We start from the raw sequence: 22,930 nt of genomic DNA on the forward strand, positions 1-22,930 counted from the left end.
GGCGATTTCCGATCCAATTGGCGTTCCGGTCGAGTGACTCGAGTGTGTGAGCTTGGAGCTGGGTGTGTCGGGCCATAAATAGCCTCGGATGAAGGCTGTCGATGAGCTCTGCCCCTTCAGCACCCTTCGTCACCTGGTCGCGACACGCTCTCACCTACAAGGTCAACCTCTGGGCCTTAACTCATCATCCCATTTAGCTGATTAAAATATATCTGCTCTACTCAACAAACGAAAGCCCGAAAAAGTGCTTAAAAATCTCCAATTCAAAATTCCACTAATTGTAATCCGATTTTTCCTTCACGTAATACTTTTTGAAACGAAAATGAATCATTGGACTGGGAAAATCTTTCCCTCACAAAATAATCACTCAAAAGACATAGTCAACAAACGGAAATTGTCACTTGTCAAATTTTCTTTCGGCTTTCATTTTTGAGGAGCCTCACACGAGGCGAACGCCAGAGAGGAGAAAACCTGAGTGCAGGCCGTATTAAATACAAAATGTCAACGGCTCGTCAAAACCTTAAAACGCCGAAAAATGTTTTTCGAGAAACTTGAAAATAATTTAAAATTTTACACATACCAAAAAGTTTACTGTTCAGAATTTAAATTTTAATTACAATCACAAATTTAAAAATTATATAAGTTATCCGAGTTTTTATAATATATGCCTACATTGAACTAATTTATAGAGTGAGCCATCTCATAAAATAAATGATTTAAATGATGATTGATTTATTTTATCCTCAATAATTATTGATAAAAAAGGAAAAAACTATAAAAATTACATAATTTTTACCCCATTGTGTTTCCGCCTTGCATTTTTCTTTTTTCTCAAACCTCAAACTCACTTTTGATATTCTTCGAGACCGAAACCTCCACATTAGATTTGATCATGCTTCGAATGGCCCGCTTATAATGGAAAAGCGTAACTTTCCGCTCTGAATATTTTCATTTAACAGCAATAATAATAACAACCACAAACGAAACAACGGCGAGCAACAACAAACCACATGAGGTGCTGTGGCAGAAGCAAAGTTCAGAGTGTAAATGCGAAGTTTATGTGATAATTGCGAGCGAGTTTGTTGCCAAGTCAATTGCACCTCGAAGCGCATGAGACAGCCAGATAATAGTACAAAGTTAACTCGAAAGTGGGTTAGAGAATTTTAAAATTCATAAACTCCAAGCCGACTAATCAGCTCACATGGAAAAAAATTACTCCACAAAGTTTAAATCGTCGTCTGGTAGCCAGCGGAGCGTTAACAAAATGATTACGAAAATGTCACAACGGAACACACGTGTATATATAGTAATGGCATTTCGGGCGACGAATCAATTGGTTTCGCATATGTCGCAACCATCAACAGAAAACTGTTCCACTTTGGGCCACCTGCAAAATGGAAACTCTCGTCAATATTTGCACTTTCTTCTGAGTTACATTCCAAGAAGAGAGGGGCGGGGAAACTTGTCTATTTACGCATATTTATGTCTATATGTTGGCCATGTACAAACAAGAAGCCATCAGCTTCGACATCAGCCCCAGCATCATCATCATCATCATCGTCTTCTTTAGGCAGTCTGTCAATAGACTGGCAAACGTCAATTTCAGTTGGGTCAGAAGAAATTGAAAATAGACAGACGAAGCGGCAGGTGGCGGGGGGAAGAGCCAGGCGGAGAAAACTAAAAATTAGAAAATACGAGTACTCCAAGGAATTATTCAAATCTCACAGAATTCGTAAAAGAACTGAAGCGGCAAAATCAATTCGGACCAATTGCCTTTCAACCAGATATGAAATGTTTAGCAAAATGGAAATCATTTTTGAAGCAATTCTAAAAGTCTTTTTACGTTTGATATAAAAACTCATGTTATATTAAAAATGTTATTATTGAACTTTAGTGTACACAAAAATAATTATTATAAAAGCAATTAATTTATGAAATTTTATTAAATATTCCATTAAATATGGGAGTTTATTGAAAATATATCGTCTTATTTTTGGCTTATTCATAAAATATATTTTGAAATTAAAAATGTGACCAAATACATTTTTTTCTCCATTTTACATAGCACTTTTATGTTAATTGTTAGTAAAAATAGAATAAATAATTGTAAGCCCCATCTATTTTAGACTTTCGGGGGGAACTTGCCAAGGAAATGAACGGAAACTTCAGTGTCAAACAAATGTCGTTGTCGTATCTGGATAAATAAGCTTGAAATTTCACAATCATATTGTTCGTATATGTTTAGGTGTCGAATAGTTGTCGGTTTGTTTAGTTTTCCAGCTTGAAACTCCCCGCCAGAGACTCAAGTTACTTATTTACCCTGAGTTCCCTTCTCATTTATTGTATAAACACAGACATTCGTCTCTTTAAAACTCTGCTCAGGCTGATTAGAGCTTCACACAGGTGTTATATATACATAACAGATAGGTAGAAAGCCCAGCAGATGGGAGTGGCTGTAGCTTAGTGCTAAGTTGCGCATATTTTGACACGGAGAGAAATTCCTGAAAGAATAAATTTTTTAAGGTTTTTCCACATTTAAATTAAATATTGCAAATGTAATTAAATGCTTGTGCGGGGCTGAGTAAATATTAAAATTGGTTTTAATGAAATTACACAAAATGATACCACTCAAAGAGCCATATGAACGGCAATAAAAATTTTTTAAGCGAAAGCTGGATGGATTAAAATTTTTTGTATATTTGCTTTGAATTTTTCAATGATTTTAATATCGCTGGCGGTGCTTCTTAACGGACATTAAATGCAAAATCAAACAACTGCGCTATGTGATCGCCATAATAATCGTAACAATAAAAACAAATATGGTCCATCTGTATGGACAACCCGTACGGGCGGGTCATGTCTGTCCCATTAGCGCTCGGTGCGTTGATGGGGGATGTGCAACAAATTGAAAGTAAATAACACAGAACGACAGTAAAAAATACTGCGTTATTGCGAAACTGCAAAGCCAAACTGCACTCGCCGGACAATATGGCAAATTAATTAGTTATACAAAAATGGTAGACCATAAAACGTAGTGCTAAAAAAGAGTGAAACGCGCTTATGTGTGAGTGTGTGTGGCAAATAAAATCCAAATTATGCACAAGTGAATAATTGTGGCATTTTAATGGCAGCCCTTGCTAATATAAATACAAATAAAATATTGCTTTTCGTTTTTAATTTAGCCCAGGAGGCCCATAAAAAAGCAAAGCAAAGTTTTAGATAGACAAAAATATTTGAACCCTTCGAACGTTTTTTTTTCGTCGTGTTTGTGGTGGCGCCAGCTAGCGGCCAATAAATAACATGAAAAACCCAAATATCATGGAATGCAGTAATTCCTTAAACAACAGCAACAACAATGGCGGCAATATCAACGGAAGCGGAAGTGGAAATGGCGGAGTTAGCGAGCAGCGCCCCCTATCGGGCAAAGTCCATGCAGCATCTCCACCTCCCGTCGGCAGCAACAACAACAACAACATGATCACCCGCTACAACAGCAAACTGAGCTCGGGCAGCTCCTCCGCGGACTCATCGCCGCCACATCATCAGCAGCATTCGCCACCACCGCTGCACCACCCGAATCACCCGAACCACCCACTCCACCCATCGGCCATGTCCACAAACATGGCCACAAATGGCCATCAGTTGTATCCGGCGATAACGGCAACGTATTGGCTCCCGCCGCCGAATCCGGCGCCATATTTAGTTCCAGGTAATTAGTGTTACTTGCACGGACCACCGTTCAGCTAAGCCCGGTCGGTCCGAGTACAGTGAGGCCTTGATAAGACGGCTCCGCTAAAATAAAGATACTTTTTTTGAGCAAACATTAACTTAATTGCTTTAGCCAATAAGGTGTCCATTACATTTTGATAAATTAATTTACAATTTTAATTTATTATTCACATGACATTTTCAATTGCTCTATCAGAAATGGTGTCATTACATTTTTTTTAAGTGCATAGAAAAACAAAACTATTTGTAATCAGATGAATAGAATACATTTGGTTCAATGATGTTTTTATCGTATTTTTCTTAGAGCTTTTTTAACAAGTCAATTGATAAAGATAAATATTTAATGAGGCTGGTTGTAAATATATTTACGGATCACGATTACTATTTTTTCAACTCGTTGCTCTTATTGAGCAATCACTGTGGCCTCTATTGTCTAAAACTCATTGCATTTCTAAGCTTTGGCAGCGGAAGCGCGTCGCCTGCAAAAACGTTGCAAATTATATTTTCGTGTTTATTGTGAAGCTCGCGAGGATTACAAAGCCAAGCGGGTGGGCGGACTGCCCGCTAGGGGGCGCCAGCAGAGCAATTTTCCGGAGAAAACACGACGGTGGAAAGGGGACGGGAGTTTCATGTTTCGATGCAAGTTTCGTGTTTTTTTCCTGCTCTTTTGTTGGATTGTCGTGTATTTTATTTCCTTTTCGCGCCAAGTGGCTAAATGTTAAACCAATGTGTGTGTGTGGGGAGGGGGGAGGATATATGTATGCGGAGTTTGCATTTCGGTCCCTTTGTGTGCGTGCCTGTGTGAATGTGTTTGTGTAATTTCATTTGCAAACGCCACTTGCTGGGCGGCTAATTAAATTTTAGCTTTGTCAAGGGACTTTTGAACTCCCTTACAAGAGCGGATAAAAAAATGGAAGGCAGGGGAGGAATCCTGTGTGGATGCCACCATTGGATCTTTTTGGCTTGCTTGCGTTTTGTTCGGGTTTGGGTACTCATTTTATGAAAGATTAAACCGATAAAGCGAATTAAATGAAGTACACTTATTAATCACGTTAAATAAAGTTAATACTTACTACAGAAACAACTGTTAAAATCTATAATTGTTGGTTTCATTTTAGAATAAATATTTTTTTTTAATTAAAAAAATTATTGAAAAATTTGGAGAAGACAATCTAGAATTAATCATTCCACGTGTTTTTCCTTCTTTTGATTTTTTTTTTTCTTGTTTTCTTCTTTTCCTTAACGACTCAAGCGGTTCAAGTTCGTTAATATATTGCATAAGTTCTACTACAAATTCGTGACTTGTTAATTAGCGCAACATTGCTAAAATTTTAATCAACTAGCAACCTAAGCTTTAATCATTTTGAAGTGGCTTAGCTTTAAGGCCTATATTTTTCGCTTGTGCTTTGGCGTCGTATATAATTTAGAATATTTTGTAGCTTCTGACAGGAAAAGCGACTTCACCGTCTGATTTCACGCCATTCCTCTTCCTCTTGCCACTGGTTTCCTGTCTGGTCTCTGAGATGTGACAGTTTCTTGGGCTGCCTCGGGTCACACGACTTTTGGGGTCTTTGGGGTTCTCGGCTCTCTGTCGTTGCCATGCAAAAGCTACGTGACATGTGGATAGTTGCTGTTGCATTTGTTGTTACCACAGCGAAACGTGTTACATTTATGTTAACGCATTTGCACACGTTAAAAGAGAGGCAGAGAGAGTAGGGAGAAAATACATTTATAATGCCTTGCCACAAATTCTGAAAGCAACAACCTTATGTAACACTCACACACATCCATCCAGCTGTTTCACTTCACTTTTGACTGACAGCCATTTTGACATACACCCCCTTTTTCTGGGTACCGCCCCCGAAAGTCACTTGATCTTGCCATAAAATTATTATTTTCCGTTCGACGCTCGCCTGCATCGAATTGCTTTCGAAATACATGCACTCTATTTATTTATAGTTTTTTGTTCCGACGCCTGTTCTTTATTTTCCCTGTTCGTGCCTGCTTATTTATCAACGCTTTGACTTTGGCTGCCTTTCGTCACAGTCAAAGTCGGACGCCAAGTCGAAGTCAACAATTCATTTCGCATATATCGCATAAATATGCAAGTCATGCGCCGAGTTAGACGGCAGACAATTGATGGGCTAACATGGGTTAACCCCACCATAGTTTTACTGGAGTTTGGGAGTTACTAGGACGAAGAAGCAGAACCTTTGTCAGCAGACACAAGTTGCAATTCCCCAAACACTGAGGTAATGTCTGGTTTCTTGAAGCTTCCAAAGGCTGTCAGGCAGATGAATGCAAATATGGGATATGTGATGAGAGCGAGGAAAGGGAATAAGGAATATCAGCAGATATTGTGGTTGTATGTTCAGGGGTTATCCGTTTGCCAGTGGCATATAAATGGGTCACTTGGAATAGAAATTGCCAAAACAAATAAAATTAGAAATAATTTCACTGTATTTTCAAATAAATCAAAATAATATAAATAAAATTGTATTAAAACATGATATTTTCTTGTAAACTTTTAACTTTGCTTTATAGATAGATATGTATACTTTGAAATAATTTCACTATATTCACTGTATCTCACTATATATATTTACCCTTAACTCCCTTTCTCCTTCGAACAACTCAATTGGTTTGCAGCTAATTCCCAACGAACTCTTAGCCATTTGACAATTGGGCCAGCCAGGCATAGTAACCCCCCCTTAACCGCCTGGTAACCCCGACAACTTCGAATGCCGGGCGACAAGTGACCAAAAAGTTGAACAACGAGCGAGTTCAACGAACACCGCAGAATGAGCAGCAGCCACAATTTTGCATAGACAATACACGAGAGCAACAAATGCTGAATGCGTTACAGTTCAATAGCGATAGGCCGGGGTGGAGAAAAGAGGGGGGTCTAAGGGGTTCGAGGGGTTCAATGGGTCGCTTGATCGACTGAACGTCCCATAAGAACGAAATGAAATTCTGTCGCGACAAATACACAACAATGCGGAATACGTAATCAATTGATTCGGATGTGGCAAGGGGGCAACTCAAACTCAAACAGATACATACGTATCTGGGTTCCCTATCTGTGAGTCGTATCTGCATATATTTACATGTGCCCCGAAACAAAGCGAGCTCGAAACAATCGAGAATCAAACTTTAGATTGCTGGGAAATGCAACCGATAAGCAAACTTGCTGGCAAATTCTCACTTATTGCCTATTTATCTGAGCAATCGGGCATGGAAGTATCTTAATGTATATATTTACACACATTTATGTGCATCCAGTGGAAGGTTATCCTTCGCCAGCAGCACGGAAGTCCTTTTGCCAGCAGTTTACCCACATGCAAGATGGATTCCGCTTTAGGAATTTTAAGCTAATTAGGTCTTGCAGCCTGGAATGTGCTAGGAATGCCTTATAGGCCCGAGCTGGGAGAAATTGGTAATACGAAGATGCCTTGGAAAGGATAACGGAGAATCCCATTTGCATCAGTGGTCATGGGGGTAATGAGCTCGACAAAATCTAAATGTAACTATTATATTATCTATTTGAAAATGATTATATAGATATTATGATAATAATAGTTTACTTATTACATCCTGTAAATGGGTTTCATTAAAGTTAAATGTTATTTATATGCTCCTAATAATAAACCATTTCATTATCTACAATGTATTATTATATTTGATGACTATTGCTTATAGACACTCCCTCACTCTAATTATCCCCCAAAGTAATCGCCAATTCCATCCCATTTCTTTATCAAAAGATCCCAAACTGATTACTATGCAAAGCACATTTTGAGGCAAGTGAAAAAAAGTATAAAAAACAAAAAGCAGCTCAAAGAACGAGAGACAAGTGTAGATATTTTACGAGTGTCGGGTAGAAGATTTGAGCAACTTGTTGGAAAGATGCTGACTGGCTGACTGACTGACTGGCAATCAAAATTACCTTTGACGTGACATCTCACAGCCGCAAATATGCAGAAACACCTGGAGTTCGGGGAGTGGAGAGAATCTACGAGATTAAATGTGCAGCAAGGCATGAGCTATAAAATGACATAAGATACGACGTCAGAATGTATCTTATGAATGTCTGAACGCCCCCCCATTCCGAACAATATGCACGAAAACAAAAACACAAAAACGTTTATTGTCTCCAGAGCACGTGCGTCATAGAACCAGTTTGCCAGAGACACCGAAACAGACCTGCCAAATAATGAGATAGCGAAGAACGTAATTTAATTTTAAATTCGAAATTTGAATTAATCATGGAGATGCAGCCAGGGCAGCTCAAGTTGTCAGTTATTCTGATATTTTTGTCTTTGACCTGGCCGCATTGCAATTGCAAACAATTCTTAGTCTTAGTTCTTGATTATGTTGTCAATTAGTAAGCCGAAACCAGATGTGGTGGGGCTTTTAGAGGAAAATCCAACGACAAGTGCACATTTTGCTGATTGATATTGGTCAAGTGGTTTTTCATTAAGTCATTTCCATGTTCCACTTGAGACTGCAACTTCTTTGTAGTTTCATTTCAACAATCTCAAAGTGGTGGCTCTTGCCAAGAACTTAAGAGAAATGTTGATACATAAAAAAATAATATAGAAGCAATAGGAAAAAATTAGGAAAAATATGTTTATGGACGGGGTGTCGTAGCACCCCCCTTTGCCATTGCACTTTCAGCTTTGTTCTGCTCTCAGCGCTTGATCTTCCGCTCCCCTTTCCCTACTTCTCTACTTACCCCAAGGCATTTCTCATCTTCAGGGCAAGTTGCCAGTGAAGCACTTGAGAACATCATCGGGGGCCGGGGAAACTTCGGGCGGGGGGAGGGAAAATAGGATGGAAAACATTAGAATAGGAATAGCCGCTGGCAGCGGTAATTGAATGAAGAGCACAAAGGCAGCCAGAAGCGGTCATCGAATGGCAGCAAAAATAAAAGAACAAAACAGCTACGAAAAATATTTGTAAAAAAGGTCCCCAGTCTGAATGAAGAAGTTTTGAAATACCCTTACCTCTTCGGGAAAATAATTAAAACTGCTGAAAACTTTCTTCATTCATTTTTAAATGTAATTAAAACTAGTTTAATTTTTTATTTAATTACATTCTTCAAATTTAAATTAGAACCCCTTCACATTTTAGATTTAGATTATTTTAAAGACTTTATTGACTGTGGAAAACCCTTGACTAACATAATTATCCTTATACAGAACACAGTAAAAATATATAAAGGAGAAATAAAGAGAAAGAAATTACAAATACTTGTTATTTAATTAAATAACTAGTATCTTAAAAACTATTTTTTCGACCATTACAAAAGGACTCATAAAATTGGAATGCCCCTTTCAAAAGAGCTAAAAAATAGAGCACAAGGCACGAAATATTGCTCGCATAACACACAAATGAACCCTTCAAGCGAATGCTAAAAATGAGCAACTCCCTCTGACTTCGGTCCAAATCCCCTTTTGGCTGCTGGCAGTTTGCCTATTGCAACTTTCCCCCCTTTCCACTCAGCCCCTGCTCCACCAGCCACGTCATCTTCGGGGTACTTCCCCTTTTTTGCTGCTGCTGCAGCGGAAATTGTGGCGCTCGCGGGCCGGAAGTGTTGCCAACGTAATCGAAACGTGCCCGGGCTCGCAGCTCCTGTCAACGGAGTGGATCGTGGTCAGCGGAGCGGGGGGAGGGAAGTCCACAGGGATTGGGACTCGTAGCCGGCTAGGATGATTATAATGATTTCGTTCATTTGTCGCTGTGGTTGGCACAGCGAAAGGCATTAGCTTTTATGACGGTTAATTGTATTTTGTGGCCAGGAAAAGTGGTGAGTTATGGGAAAGGGTAAAGTGATTACGATTAACACTTGCTTAAAATTAGTCAGCACCCTTACGATTTTTAGAAATATTTTAGTTTATTTTTTTGGTTTTTCCAAAATATATATTATTAGTTTAATAAAATGTTATCATTATCTTTTAAACAATTTATACTTTTAGTTACATAAAAGAAGTGACTTAATAGCTTATATTATATTAATTAGTGCTTGTTTTGCTATGCCATGAACCCCAAAAATATAGTAATGTAAAACTGCTAGTAACCTAATCAGAATCTCGTTTCACATGCATTTGGAATCCTTCTTTCTTGCTGTAAATTAATTACATGCACATAATTACTCCTTGCAAAACGTCACCGGGTGGCAAAACGTTGGCTCGCGGAAGAAAAAAAGCTTAGTTGAAAATTCCATTTTAATTTCCGTTTCCGCATCAACATTTTCCGCTTGTCAATTATTGCGAAATTATGCAAATGTGCTGCGCAGAGCGGGAAAGAAATGTCGAAAATTTGTGCGCATTAAATGCGTCGCCCACAGAGGTTTTTCCTTTCCGACCTCCTCTGCCCGTCTGGGATCCTTTCCTCCTCCGGTCCTGTCCTCTTGGAACCGCCAGGGAGCTTAATTGAATTAAAACATAAAAATTTCTGCACCGCAATAAGTTTGTCTGGCCCTTTGGGCCGGGCCATAAACTCAGCCGGCGGGGGAATATGAACAATTGGGGCGGACAGCCCCATATATGTAATTCCCATTTTAGTGCATTTTGATGGCCCGAAATGAGCATCATAATTTCAACAGTTTACAACATTTTTTCTCGATTGGCGGGGCTTTAAATTAATTATGAGAAGCCCGTCCGAAAGTATGCAATGTGAATTGGCGCGCCTTCCACGGCACACATGAGTTTTCTGCAATAAATATTTATGCAGCTGAGACTGCGAGCTGGAAACGCCCAAACTACTTAACAACACAAACAGATACAAATATGTGAAAAGTTGGCTCCAACTCGTGCAGCACTTCAAAATTGCTGCTGTGCCACGGCCGATGTTGCTGCTGGGTTGTTGCTGCTGCTGTTGCACATGTGTGCATGCCATTTTCATTTATCAGGCCTCGTGTGCGCTCAGCTCTTAATCTGTACAGTACACACACAGTAAACACAACAGCAGGAGCTACAACACATGCCACTTACAGTGCAGTACAAGAAATATTAATTTCATTATTAAATGTAAAATATTTGTGTACTTTAATAAAACATTCAAATTTAAAGTTTGATTATCTATTAAATAAAACTAAATTAAATTTAACTATATTTCTCTGTTATATTTAAAAGGTTTAATTGTAATATACCACCGTATTTCGCCAAGTGTAATGCATAAAGACTTTCCCTTGATTTTCCATTGTTGTGTGCTCAGTGTTGCTGGAGTGTTTATGTTATAATTGAAAACGTTAACTGTTTTTAGAGGTGGCGGATCGGGAGTGAAACATCCTACTTCTCGAGTCCTCTACCTATCATCTGCACTCCCGTGCTGAAGGCTGTTCATGTCTTATGCTAAATTTTAATTGAAACCTGATAGACGAGGAGCTGAGATGCAGCCTAAGTAGCTTAAAATGTGATTGGATGCTGTCTGAGACAAGCTCTTTTATAATGTGCCTTAATTAATTCAAGATATAATGCAAGTCGAAGGATTAAAGAGACTGAAGTGCAGCAAGCCAAGTGTACATTCAATACCAATTAAATGGCCCAGCTAAATGGAACTTTATATTTTCCTGACAGACTGAAACCTTAAGCCAACTACTTATTAAAATAAATAATATTTCTGAATACTCAGCTTTAAAGGCATTTATTGGTGGACAAGAATCGAAGAGGAGGAGGGTTAAAGTCATTGCCATTAGCTGACTTGTTCACATCTGTTTTTACATATGTATTACTTTACAGCTCCTCCTTAGCCCCTGGCCAAAAATGCTGTGAATAATGCTCCATTCCTCCAATTCAAATTCCACATCTCGTATTTCCGAGTGTGATTCGAATGTGTGTTTTGTATAAATCTGGCTGGCGTGTTTAACATTTATCCTTGCGGTTCTGCTCCACTCCGCTTGTCCTCATTTTAATGTTCTTCACATTAGTAGCAAATTCAGCTCCATCCATACTGCGATATATGCAAATCTCGGTTGACAACCCTCGGGCGGAATTCTACCCACTTTCAGTTGGTTCGGTAAAAGTTTTATGCGCTTCATTCGTTTGCACGGATGCCGTTGTTCTGGTTAATGCGTTTGACTTTTGTTTGTAGTTTACTCTATGAGAGAGACATTTCGGGGAGATCAGCTAGAAAGTAAACCCAAAAGTAAAGTAAAGTTACGGAGGAATCAACATTTGACTATTACAAATATCATTCTTAATTATTATATTATTATAAATATCTAATTTTTAATATTAACTAAGATTTTAAATTCTTTGAAAATTATCATAAATGGGATTATTATATTTATTCTAAATCATACTTAACACATTTATATTTTCGGCAAATATAAACAAATATATAGAGCATCTGAACAGCATTCTTAGCCACTATCCTTAAATGCATATCATGACTGCATATTCCTTGTATGACTCCAGAAAGTATGCCAGTGATTTTGGATTCGAACAGCTAGCTTAGCTTGTAAACATTTGCACAAGTCGCTTAATTTGTTTATGCCAAATAAACACGACTGGGGGAAATAATTAAGAGCTGTCGAAGGATTTTTCCAAGAGCGAGCAATTTAATTGCGATGCAAATTGAATGCAATCTAATGCCTCGCTGACTCCACAGAAAAACTCTAATAAGATAAAAGATACGTAATTCGTGAGTGGAAGAAGTAAATTATGCACATGACAAACTTTGCCCGGGGCCAACAAATTTTTGGGGCCAGAAACCGACTTGACACAAAAGTTGATGTCTCAAGTGTGAAGTGAAATATATGAGGACCCAGTAGATATGCCCCCTTTTTGGCCCCCCACACATAAGTGCAGTTTCCGCTTTTGACTGTGCATATAAATCTTAAGACAGTTAACGACATCATATGGCAGAGTTGGCTCCCAAGGATGAACTTACAATGCATATGCCACAGCCGGAAGTCCCCTCATCCCCCAGAGGGGGTGCAACTTTGCTGCATAATTGTGAGGCGGAAGGCACGGAGAACGAAACGAAACGAAAATGTTCGCCCAGCCAGTTGAGGAAACCAATTTGTGGTAATTGTCGTGAAATTGCAATTTCTGCAACTGTAATGGCCCACAGGAATGACAGAGAGATGCACCGAAAGTGTGAGCCAAAAGAGGAAAAAGGCGGACGGCAGTGACTTCACTTAAACGAGATTCCTGCCATTTGGCGACACTCTGAAGGTTCTGGTTGCTTGGTCGCCGCCGAAAAAGGTGAAAATGATAAACTGCCTAAAGACGAATTAATGCGGAGATTGCACCGGCAGTGGAAATGAGCCGTAACCCGGGAGAAATGAGGGGATTCCACATTAAAATCGAAAAGGTGTTCAAAAGTATGCAATGGTTTCAGAGAGACGGCGTTACATTTTCACTGCATACTTTTAAACACCTTTACTGCCTTCAAAAGCCTAGTGATTTCTATTACTCATCCACATTCATCCTTTAAGAAGCTTAAAATAATATGTATGAAAACTACCATCTATTGCCAAGCAATTTAACGCACATCAGTTTGCGAGAATAAAAGCAAATTCTTGAGGGTTTTATTTTTCGCCGCCCTCGACTTTCCCCAACACGCTTTTATCAGCGCTGAAAAAATCACGTGCGCATAAAACTTTCCAATCAGCGATGCCAAATACAAAAGAGGTCCTTAACAAGCTGCTCGAGTGGGGGAGCAAGAGGACTCAGGTGCCGGCAATAAGTTTTAACCTCCTTTTGTCATAGCCCTTTTCCTTCGAACCTTCGTGCCACTCGTATCTTCGCTGGCAAAGTTTCAACTTAAAATGGCAAATCCATACAATAAATATATAATATGTTACTTCTTGTGTCACACCTGAAGTAACCTCAAATAAATTTTGCACATGTGCCGGACAGAGAGACCAAAAAGTGGGCGGGGTGCCGCCTGCATGGGCATGGCAAACAAAACCTGGCGAAGAAGTACAATAACTTCGTATGTATTTAGCACACAGGAATGCCTCGCACCCTGTTTCGCAAAAAAGTTTTATCCCCCCGCCCACAGATAAGACCCATTTCCAACGCCCCTTTGGGCAGGTTGAGTGCGTTCTGAGTGCCTTGGCCGGGGGTCTCCGTGGATCACCATCACCTCGCCTGGTGCCAACTCCAGGCGAAAGCAACAATTTCCAATCACTTCCCTTGCAGCGACACAATTTTCTATATTTATACTTTACGACACCCCTGCCTCAAAAAAGGAGGTTTCAAGTGGGTTGCGCAGGAACCCACTTTGCCCTAAAATAAAATATTATTACCCAGAAACCCTGGAAAAAATGCAAAGATGTTTTAGAATAAATTAGGATAAATATTTTTTATTTTAGGTAAGAACTTTTAATGTTACATTTATTTTCGCCTCGCTTTTTTGTAATAAATATTTTATAAATTATATATTAAATAGTAAACCATTACTAAGACAACCTAAAAAAATTTTAGAAATATATTTAAAATGTTATACATTTTTAAGTATAAATCGTCAGAAACATTTTCCACGACAAACTAAAATTTCAAGCTACCTTCTTCCTGAGATAGGGTATCAAAAAGTGGTTTGAACGCATGCTTAGTTTGTTTTTAAGGGAATGCCTGAATCCCCCAGTTTTCAGTATGTGTTGTCTCTGGGAAACTTTAAGCCAAGATAGGGTCGCTTGAGGAGGGTGAGAGTGTGCTCGAAAGTGTTGCAGAATGAAAAGTTCCTCTTTCTTATTGCTGCAGTTCGCCGGTTCTTGTTGCATTGATTCGATTTGTTGCGATTGCGTTTTTAGTCTTTTGCATGTGCGCTCCCAAAAAAGTTTGCAACACAAGCCCCTCTCTGCACATGGGGACCAAGATAAAGCATAACAATTGCCATGCACAAAAACTTTTCCCTTACAAATGTTCTCGTTTCGATGAGGGGAGAGATCTCAAATCTGTAGCAAGACCAAAGGCGAAGGCGATTTATTGGAGCAGTTTAAAGTTGTTTCGCCTTTACAGGTCCCAGCTGCTTACAAAGTTGTCCTCTGATTAATTCCAACTCCTTTGTACCGAGGAAATAGCCCCGAAAGCAATAGCCCAAAATATCACTCATACGCCGTGTGGCTCAGAATTTGGGTTAAATACACGCTGACCGATCGTTAAATGGAGCCAACACGCACACTCATTAACGAATTTAAGCATCAGCTAAGAGTTCATAAAAGGAAATCCATCAAACATGTGTTCACCTGTTGTAGGTTAAAGCGAGGTCAGTGATGTCAGAATTTGGCCATATTTCATAGGTTATTCATGAAATGAAATTAGTAGAATATACTAACACTGTAATTATAAAGTACCAAAAAGTGGTAAACGTCTACCAATTAAAGAACAATTTCTCAATAAAAGAAAAGTATGATTTACCTAATTAATTTGTTATTTCTTAAAACATTCGTTTGACTTCAAATTCTGGCTTGAAAAGAGCTGGGTTTTCATGCACACACATATCACCTTGGCTACCCATAAGCTTTAAAGCTGTTAAGCCATACAGGCATGGTTTCATTTCGCGTTTTTTAATGCTGTTTTTATGGTGACCATTTCGTTTGCAACTCCCGCCAGTCAGTCAGCCAGTCCGTTAGTCAATCAGTCAGCAGCCTCAGTTGGGGAAACATTTTTACAGCCCTGAATGAAGTACCGTGCAGGCCATAATAATAGTTCCTGACGCATTGGCAACTCATTAAGCCGGGGCCTTTAAACCAAATGTTTGCAGTTGTACGACCTCTTGACCCGCTCTCCCCCAACCACAATTGATATTTATGTTAATTTTACCACTCTACTTCAGCCCCGTATTTATTTTATGTTTATTTCCGTAAGCATTCGCTGAAAAACATTCTTTCATTTCGCATTTTCCGCTGATGTATTTGCAGAGCGTAAACTTTTCGTTGGCATGCTGAACAAAAAGTACACGGAGGCCGATGTGAGGCAGCTTTTCACGGGCCACGGAACCATCGAGGAGTGTACTGTGCTCCGGGATCAGGCCGGCCAGAGCAAGGGCTGCGCCTTCGTCACATTCGCCACCAAACAGAACGCCATCGGAGCCATCAAGGTGAGTTTAAAACGGGAGTCCTAACAAAAGATGGTTTACAAAAATGTTAGGCCTTAGAAATGTTATAGAAAACGACTAGTGTTTCGGAATCACTCACAAAGCTGGCTAAAAGTATGCTATGAAAGGTAAACTGCAACGTTTCAATCGTACTTCCGGTTTTATCATAGATTGTTGCATACTTTTAGACACCCGTAAACGTGGTTGATTTAAATCACTTATTTTCTCATATTAATATGGTAATACCCAGTTCTATAAAAATCGATCTATTCTTTATTAATTGGTCTTATTGGATAAAATCTAAAATGAGAATTTGAATTCACTTAAAGTAAAGTTTAAAAGTGATTCTGATATAGCTTTGAATTTCACCCGAGACTGATTAAATCGTCAAAAAAGGATCAGCGTATGGCAAAGCGATCACCTTAAAGTCACTTATCCGCTTTAAGAGCCTTATTGTCTTTGGGTCCTGTGGCGCGTGTGGGAAAAACTGTCGCAATGATTAATTGCAGTGGCGGCAAGAGTCGCGCATATAAAACACGTTTCGCCCTGGCACACATACCAAAGCCGAGTCAGCCACACACATAGCACACTCACACTCACACATGCTTACGTAGCACAGCTTCATTCCACAATGGCGGCGGCAACAACAACAAAAACCGCATGCAACTGCAAACAGGAAGCTGGAACGCAAGCAAGACGCCGCCTCTGGCAGCGGAAGAAGTCAACGGTAATCCTGGCAACCAAGTTACCCCCGCCTGCCACGCCCACTTTGAAGCAAGCACACACACACTCGCACACCAACAGAGACTAATGCAAGTTTTGTGCCGGAAACAGGCAAAATTACAAACTTCCGACAGCCAAACACAAACACATGCAAGGAGTGGGAGAAGGAGAAAGGGAGAGAGAGAGAGAGCAGGGCAGTCCGAGCATGCTGTCTCTGTTCTGTGTATATTGCACATAATTTGTCGCCTTTTGCAAGATGAATGTTGTTGTGGGCGGGCGGCCATTATAAAGCCATACATGCATAGTGCAGCATACAGATACAAACGCACACTCACAATCATGAAGAAAGTACAGTAAAAGCAGGCTATAAAGTTCTTTAAGAAACCCTACATACAAGACTAGTATTCCTTTCTAAAACAGCAAATTAAATAGATTTCGAGTTTATCTAAAAATTTCAATTTTGTATTCAACTAAAATATATAAATTGGTTTTTTATTCCTAAGCTTCGTGTGAATAAAGTCTACATATTTTAACAGCTTAGTTTATTTTCGTTTAAAGTATTAAGTCAATACATATTGCATCAACTTTGTTTGCAGAATAATTAGACGGATTTATTTATGAATAAGTCATATTTTCGAGTAAATCAAATCTTTTACTCTTTTAAAGCAAAATTATTTTTAACGCACTTCATTAAACTGAGTTTATACTGTAGCATTATCTGTGTTGGTGCCAGCGATTTTAATGCATTTGAAGTCAAATTACGGGATGCTAGGCACGCACACGCCAGCAATGAGCTGGGGCCAAGAGGTCCAGGGATCCAAGAGATATTAAGCTGGAAGAGAAACCAAAGAGGAAGGCTGGCCGGTTGCAGACCAAATGATTTGGATCGACGCAGCGAAGCAAGGGTTGCAAAGTCATCGCAGTCTATTGACGCCTGAAAGTATGCAGCACCATCAAATGCAATCCAAAAGCGATGCAAGTTGCCCATCAAAAAACGAGACCCCAAGCCAAAGTCGCTCGAGCTGAAGCTGCTGGCAAAGTGCATTTAATATTAATGTGCCATGTTTATAGCCCAGCAATTTGTTCTCGGCTTCTGCCCCTCCATTAAGTCTCTTTTTCTTTGCACAAAAAGCCGAGTGAAAGCAAAAAACACGAGGAGGAATGGCGAGTGGGTGGGTGGGTCGGCCAAATGATGATAGCATTTTTCAACGCATGCAGATTTTATTTTTCGCATTCGTCTCGCTAATTTGTCAAGTGGTTGGCGCTGAGTCCAGGCCAAGTTGGGAATGCGGTCGAGTCTCCAGTGCTCACTGTTGCCCAACGGGTCATTTAACCCGTTTTTTGCTGCTTTCCCCCCGGAGGAAGTGAGTTGTCGGGCCAAGCTGTGAAAAATGACTGAGGATTAGTAGGTGACTTGGGAATGTTTCCAGAAAAAGCATATAAACTCAAGTGCTTTTAACTATCAAGGAGTTAGGAATGTAAAAAAATTAAGGAAAGATATTGATTGCTTAAAATTTAATAAACTAATTATAAATATGTGATTTTCCACTATTCAGTTTTACTAAATTACTAACTAGTTCCAAAATTAAATTGACTGACATCAAAGAGAAAACCTGTAATTCCCCTGATAACATCCCTTACCTAAGGTTTCCTCCTTGAACAACCACAAAAACTTCCCTAGAGACACCACCCACAAATTCGCGACATTTAGAGGTCGAAAACAGTTTTGATAAGTTTTATGGCAACGGCAAGGCGGCTTACAGCAGAATAATGACGCGCACTTAAGCCGCCTCCGCATGTCCACCCGTACAACAAACCAACATACCACCCACCCAACCACGGTAACCCACCACCCTTAGATAGTTCAGCCCACACAGCCATTTGTCCGCTTAGGCGACTTAATTTACACCTTTCTGCTAAGCCCGAAAACAAACAAAAACGGGGTCGAGAATCGAGGAGGCTGGCAACCCTGGGCGCATCACGAAAACCAGGACAAACATTTAGCAAAGGCATTTAGGCTGCGGTCTGATGAGGGGCTAACGGGCATTTGGAGGGGGAAAGAGGGGATAACGGGGAACGGGGGGCTTGGCAAGCCACTTTACTTATTTTCCGGTTTATGTAGACTTTATCATTGAAACTCAGCCGGGGCTATGGCGACCCGGGCCGAAACTTCCGCTCAATTGTGGCGGCGGCGGCAACTCTGGCCTGCATCCCATCCTGGCCGCCTGTATCGTGGCAGCCACCAGAAGTGCTCTTTAATTACATTGACTATAATTCTTGCGGCTCTGGCGCGACTTTTATGGCCGGCGCATTGTTTTGCCTCACTCCTCTTCTCCCTTCACCCATCGCGACCCTGCTGCTCTTGGCTACAAAGTAATTAGGGAAATTTCCGAGTTTTTAAACAGGTCGCCATGGCTGCACAGTTGGAACGCAGTTTTCCGCGTAGTGAGGCGATTGGGATGCAACGCATTTTTTTTTGGCTTAGAAGGGCCTAAGAACCGTATTTCAATGACACAGAAAAAGGCCGTAGTGAAACAGAATTCTAAAATTACAATTAGAGAAGAAAACGTCCATAAAATTAATTTCAGTATTTTACAATTTTAATCAAGAAATTTAATTTAAAGGAAATTGTATCCCAATTTATAAATGTAAGGAATGTGTAATGGATATTAATAATATCCACAGGGAATATAATAGAAAGCCAACACTGCGTATGTGTAATAAACTTGTAATACTTCTTTTATGAAATTATTACACATATGCAAATAAGAGGTTTAAAATAAAATAAAATAGGCTAATAAAAGTCTTCAAAGTGGTAGTGCTATAATTAAATAAATCTGACTGAAACTAGTCATTTGGTGTAATGCCAACGCGGCGTATGATTAATACCAAAAAACACCTAATTTATTTTCATAAATATATAATTATAATTAACTTAATTATTCTTGGTCCTTGCTCTTAATAGTGTGTGTATTTATAAAAAATATTTTTAAATTTTAATTTATTTTATATTTTTTCATCTCTTCAGTCCCTTCACCAAAGTCAAACCATGGATGGTTGTTCGGCTCCGCTGGTCGTGAAATTCGCAGACACGCAAAAGGAAAAAGACCAAAAGAAGATGCAGCAGATTCACGCATTCTGCGGCATCAATGCGCCAAGCGGAGCGTCTGCAGGTGCGGCCACGCCCACAATTAATGCGGCCACCGCGCTAATAGCCGCTCCGCCCTCGGCGGGACGTCCCAATCCGTCGATGGCGGCCGCCCTGGCCGCTGTGCCCCAGGTTCAGCAGGCTGGAACTGCGGCTACGGCACAAACCACCCTCGTTCCGCTGAGCTCCTCGACCGCCCTCAGTGCGTCCTTGGCGCCCAATCTCCTCGCCAGCAACGCCCACCAGGGGGCGGCCGCCTACTTGGGGGCGGATCCCGCAACGGCGGCCCATCTGCAGCTTTACCAACAACTCCACGGATACGGACTGAGTCCAGCGCACTATCTGCCAGGTGAGTGGATTCCGCGGAATAAGTTACAGCCTAGGTTAATCTGTTAGGCCTCGATTCCCAAGCCCCGAAAAAAATCAAACCCAAACCAATTTGATCAGTTTTAGTCACAGACACAGATTAAATCCACAGCGTTGCATCTTCCCTTCTGTCTATCTCGCTCTCTCTATATCTTCATTCTATCTGTCCTTGTTTCCCGCACACATCTGCCCGTTGTTTTCTCCGTGTGTTTTACTCTCTGTTTATCCCTAATTATTTCAATCGCGCACTCTATATGTTTCTCTTATGCAACCCAACGGATAAGTGTTCTAAAAGACTTTTGTTTTACGTATACTTAATTTTCTTGTTGTTCTCATTCATTTCGATTTCTTTTCGATCTCAAAAGGAGCTACCCAATATGTGTGTTTTAAGCATTTGTGTGACCTAATTCATTTTTCAGGCTTCTAAACATAAATTGAATGAGCTGTTAAACATTATCTTATTATGGTTCTCTATGTGTGTGAAATGTACTGTAACTTTATATTTTTGAAAGTGTTCTTATTATGGCCTATTATAAATCAGGTATAAAAAAAAAATAGTTTTTAATTGGGTATCTAGTTTTCAAACGTTTAGAAAACTTTTTTCTTTAATTACTCAGTAAAAATTGGGGCTTAAATTAATAAAACAACAGGTTAATAAAGCTTAGTTTGCTCCAGTCATTTGTTTTGACATTTAACAAAAAAGTTCAAATCTCTCTCCTTTTTTCGAGTAACTTCATTTGTAACCTGCAGATTTAAGCTAGGCAAAAATAAAAAAAGTAAGGCCAGCAAAAGAGAACCCAGCAACAACTGTCAAATAATTAATTTCAATTTAAGCAACAAAATTTGCATAAATGCAGGCGAAAGGGACGGAAGGCAAAGTAAGCCGGAAAAGTTGGGGATAAGAAAGGAAGCGCGGCCCAGCTCTTCAGTCGCCTGATGAATAAAACAAAAACATTGTAATAGGATTAAAAGGTGGACAACGACAATGACGAGATGACACGATGATGAGGATGATGGCCCAGACGGTTCCCAGATTTCTGGCCAACACACAAACACTGAGACTCAGTGGCAGGGGCGACAATGTAAACGTGTTGCATATGCAACGCCGCTTCATTAGAATGACCGACGTGCCACGCCCACCCCGCCCCCTGGGCAGTCTCGACGGGAACGTGGACATTTTGCGCATAACAAATCAAGCTCGAGAGCTTGAACAAACAGCAAAAGCCAGTGACGAGGGGAAAAAATGAGATAAAAGGGGAATCACAGACAACCAAATGTTGAGCGGCGCGTGATGTAATCGCACAAAGCGCAAAAAATCTGACACTGAAATGGTGATTTCGGCGTGGACGAGATTCTCTAACAAATACAGAGTTCGGTTGTGATACATAGAAAATGATTTTTTTAACAAATTATTTATGAAAAAATAGTTTGCCTTAGTTTATAAAAATAAATTGAACTCTTCACTACAATAAAATTAATTTGTAGATCTTTAAAAATCTTTAGTTGTTCCTATAGATATGTCAAAATCTATCCTAAAGCTGACACATCCGACCAAGAAACAGGATATACGCTAGGGAATTGGTCTGGGGAAAAGCGACAAAAGAAGGAGGAGGCGGTGGCCACCGACTGACGGCAGTAACTGTAAACGGACAGTGAGGGCAACTGCTGGGCAGTTAGGGGAACTTAGAGCGACGACGTATGCCACTTGAATAACAAATGACGTTTTTAAATGCCAGATCCAGGAGGTAGACGTTGACCGAAGGGGTCAGCAAGGACTCAACGACTGCGAACTGTGATGGCCAGCAAATGTATGGAACGTGTCCTCTGCGCTCCTTCGTTTCCTTTATTTTTTCTATATCTAAGTGCCGAATGAAACCGTTAAGTGGATGCGGCAGACCTGTAAACGTTTGCTGATTTGACCAATTTTGCGAAACCAGAGAGACAGAAAAACATTATTTAATTGTGGCTTTCTAAATGGTGGCCAATTATTTTAAGGGAGAAAATAAGTGGAAAATATAAACCATTTAAGACAAGTTTTTAGAAACAAAACAAAGTAATTTCCAAATATAGATATTTGTATAGCTTTTCAAATGACTTACCTATAAAGCGAAATCCGCAGGGGAATACCTGAAAAAGGAGCTCTTTTGTCTACCGTTTTCTCTGTTTTTCTTCGGCCATTTTCCGACTTGAAATTTTTATAAGTCTTGCCAAAGGCCCCAAGGGCAAAAGGCACCATCAAAGGTGGCCGAAAAGAAGGGGCCTCATAGAGGGTATGGTGAGTGAGAATGCCCCAATAGCCGGAGGCCTGGCAGGTAAACAAATGCAATTCCAATGTGGCAACAGCAACAACCTAAAGTTGTCCGCAGGTGAGAACACTTAAAGTTTTATTATGCCCACAAAAGGGGGGCTTTCGCAGGGGGGCGTGGCATCCATGGATGGCCAAACTATACACAAGCACACATATACTGTGTTTATACGATGCCGAATTCACGCTATCATTTCACGCTTTCGGCCGATTCGTGCTTGTATAAACGCCATTTCGTGAATTCGGCAACACACGAAAGTTGACTATGATTTCAGCCCAAAAGCGTGATTTGGTGATAAGCAATATGGTAACTCTGTAAAAAATGATCGACGTTGCCAGATCGCTAGAAATTGAAGGCCTTTTATAGGCTATTTCTCTAATCAGTGGTATTAAAAATTATATATTTTTACCGGTCCGGCATCCCTATCAGCTGAGAGTGAATAAAAGCATGAATTCTCGGCTGTCGTATAAACAGGGGTTATTTCTAGATCGCGCTTTTAAGAAATCGTGAATCTCATCGTATAAACATAGTAATAGAATATAAAACCATCCACTGGCAGCTCATTCAAAGCGAGGAAGCAATTTGAAAAATATTCCTTAAATATGCT

General features: G+C 40.0%; 1 protein-coding gene across 9 annotated transcripts in view; it reads left to right on the forward strand.

Moving 5' to 3' along the window:
- The window catches only part of bru2 (bruno 2), a 54,798-nt gene that overhangs the window by 26,542 nt on the left and 5,326 nt on the right, over positions 1–22,930 (forward strand). For 6 of the 9 annotated variants that reach the window (XM_070214252.1, XM_070214257.1, XM_017156607.3 and 3 more), the window contains exons 2-4: positions 3,183–3,709; positions 15,605–15,783; positions 19,532–20,000. In XM_070214252.1, coding sequence (XP_070070353.1) covers positions 3,301–3,709; positions 15,605–15,783; positions 19,532–20,000 — 1,057 coding nt within the window. In that variant the 5' untranslated portion in view covers positions 3,183–3,300. The remainder of the gene's footprint in view (positions 1–3,182; positions 3,710–15,604; positions 15,784–19,531; positions 20,001–22,930) is intronic. The other 3 variants (XM_017156603.3, XM_070214267.1, XM_070214260.1) reach the window with 2 other exon arrangements.

Source organism: Drosophila takahashii, chromosome 2L (genome assembly GCF_030179915.1).
Source record: "Drosophila takahashii strain IR98-3 E-12201 chromosome 2L, DtakHiC1v2, whole genome shotgun sequence".
In the NCBI taxonomy this organism is placed as follows: Eukaryota; Metazoa; Arthropoda; class Insecta; order Diptera; family Drosophilidae; genus Drosophila; species Drosophila takahashii.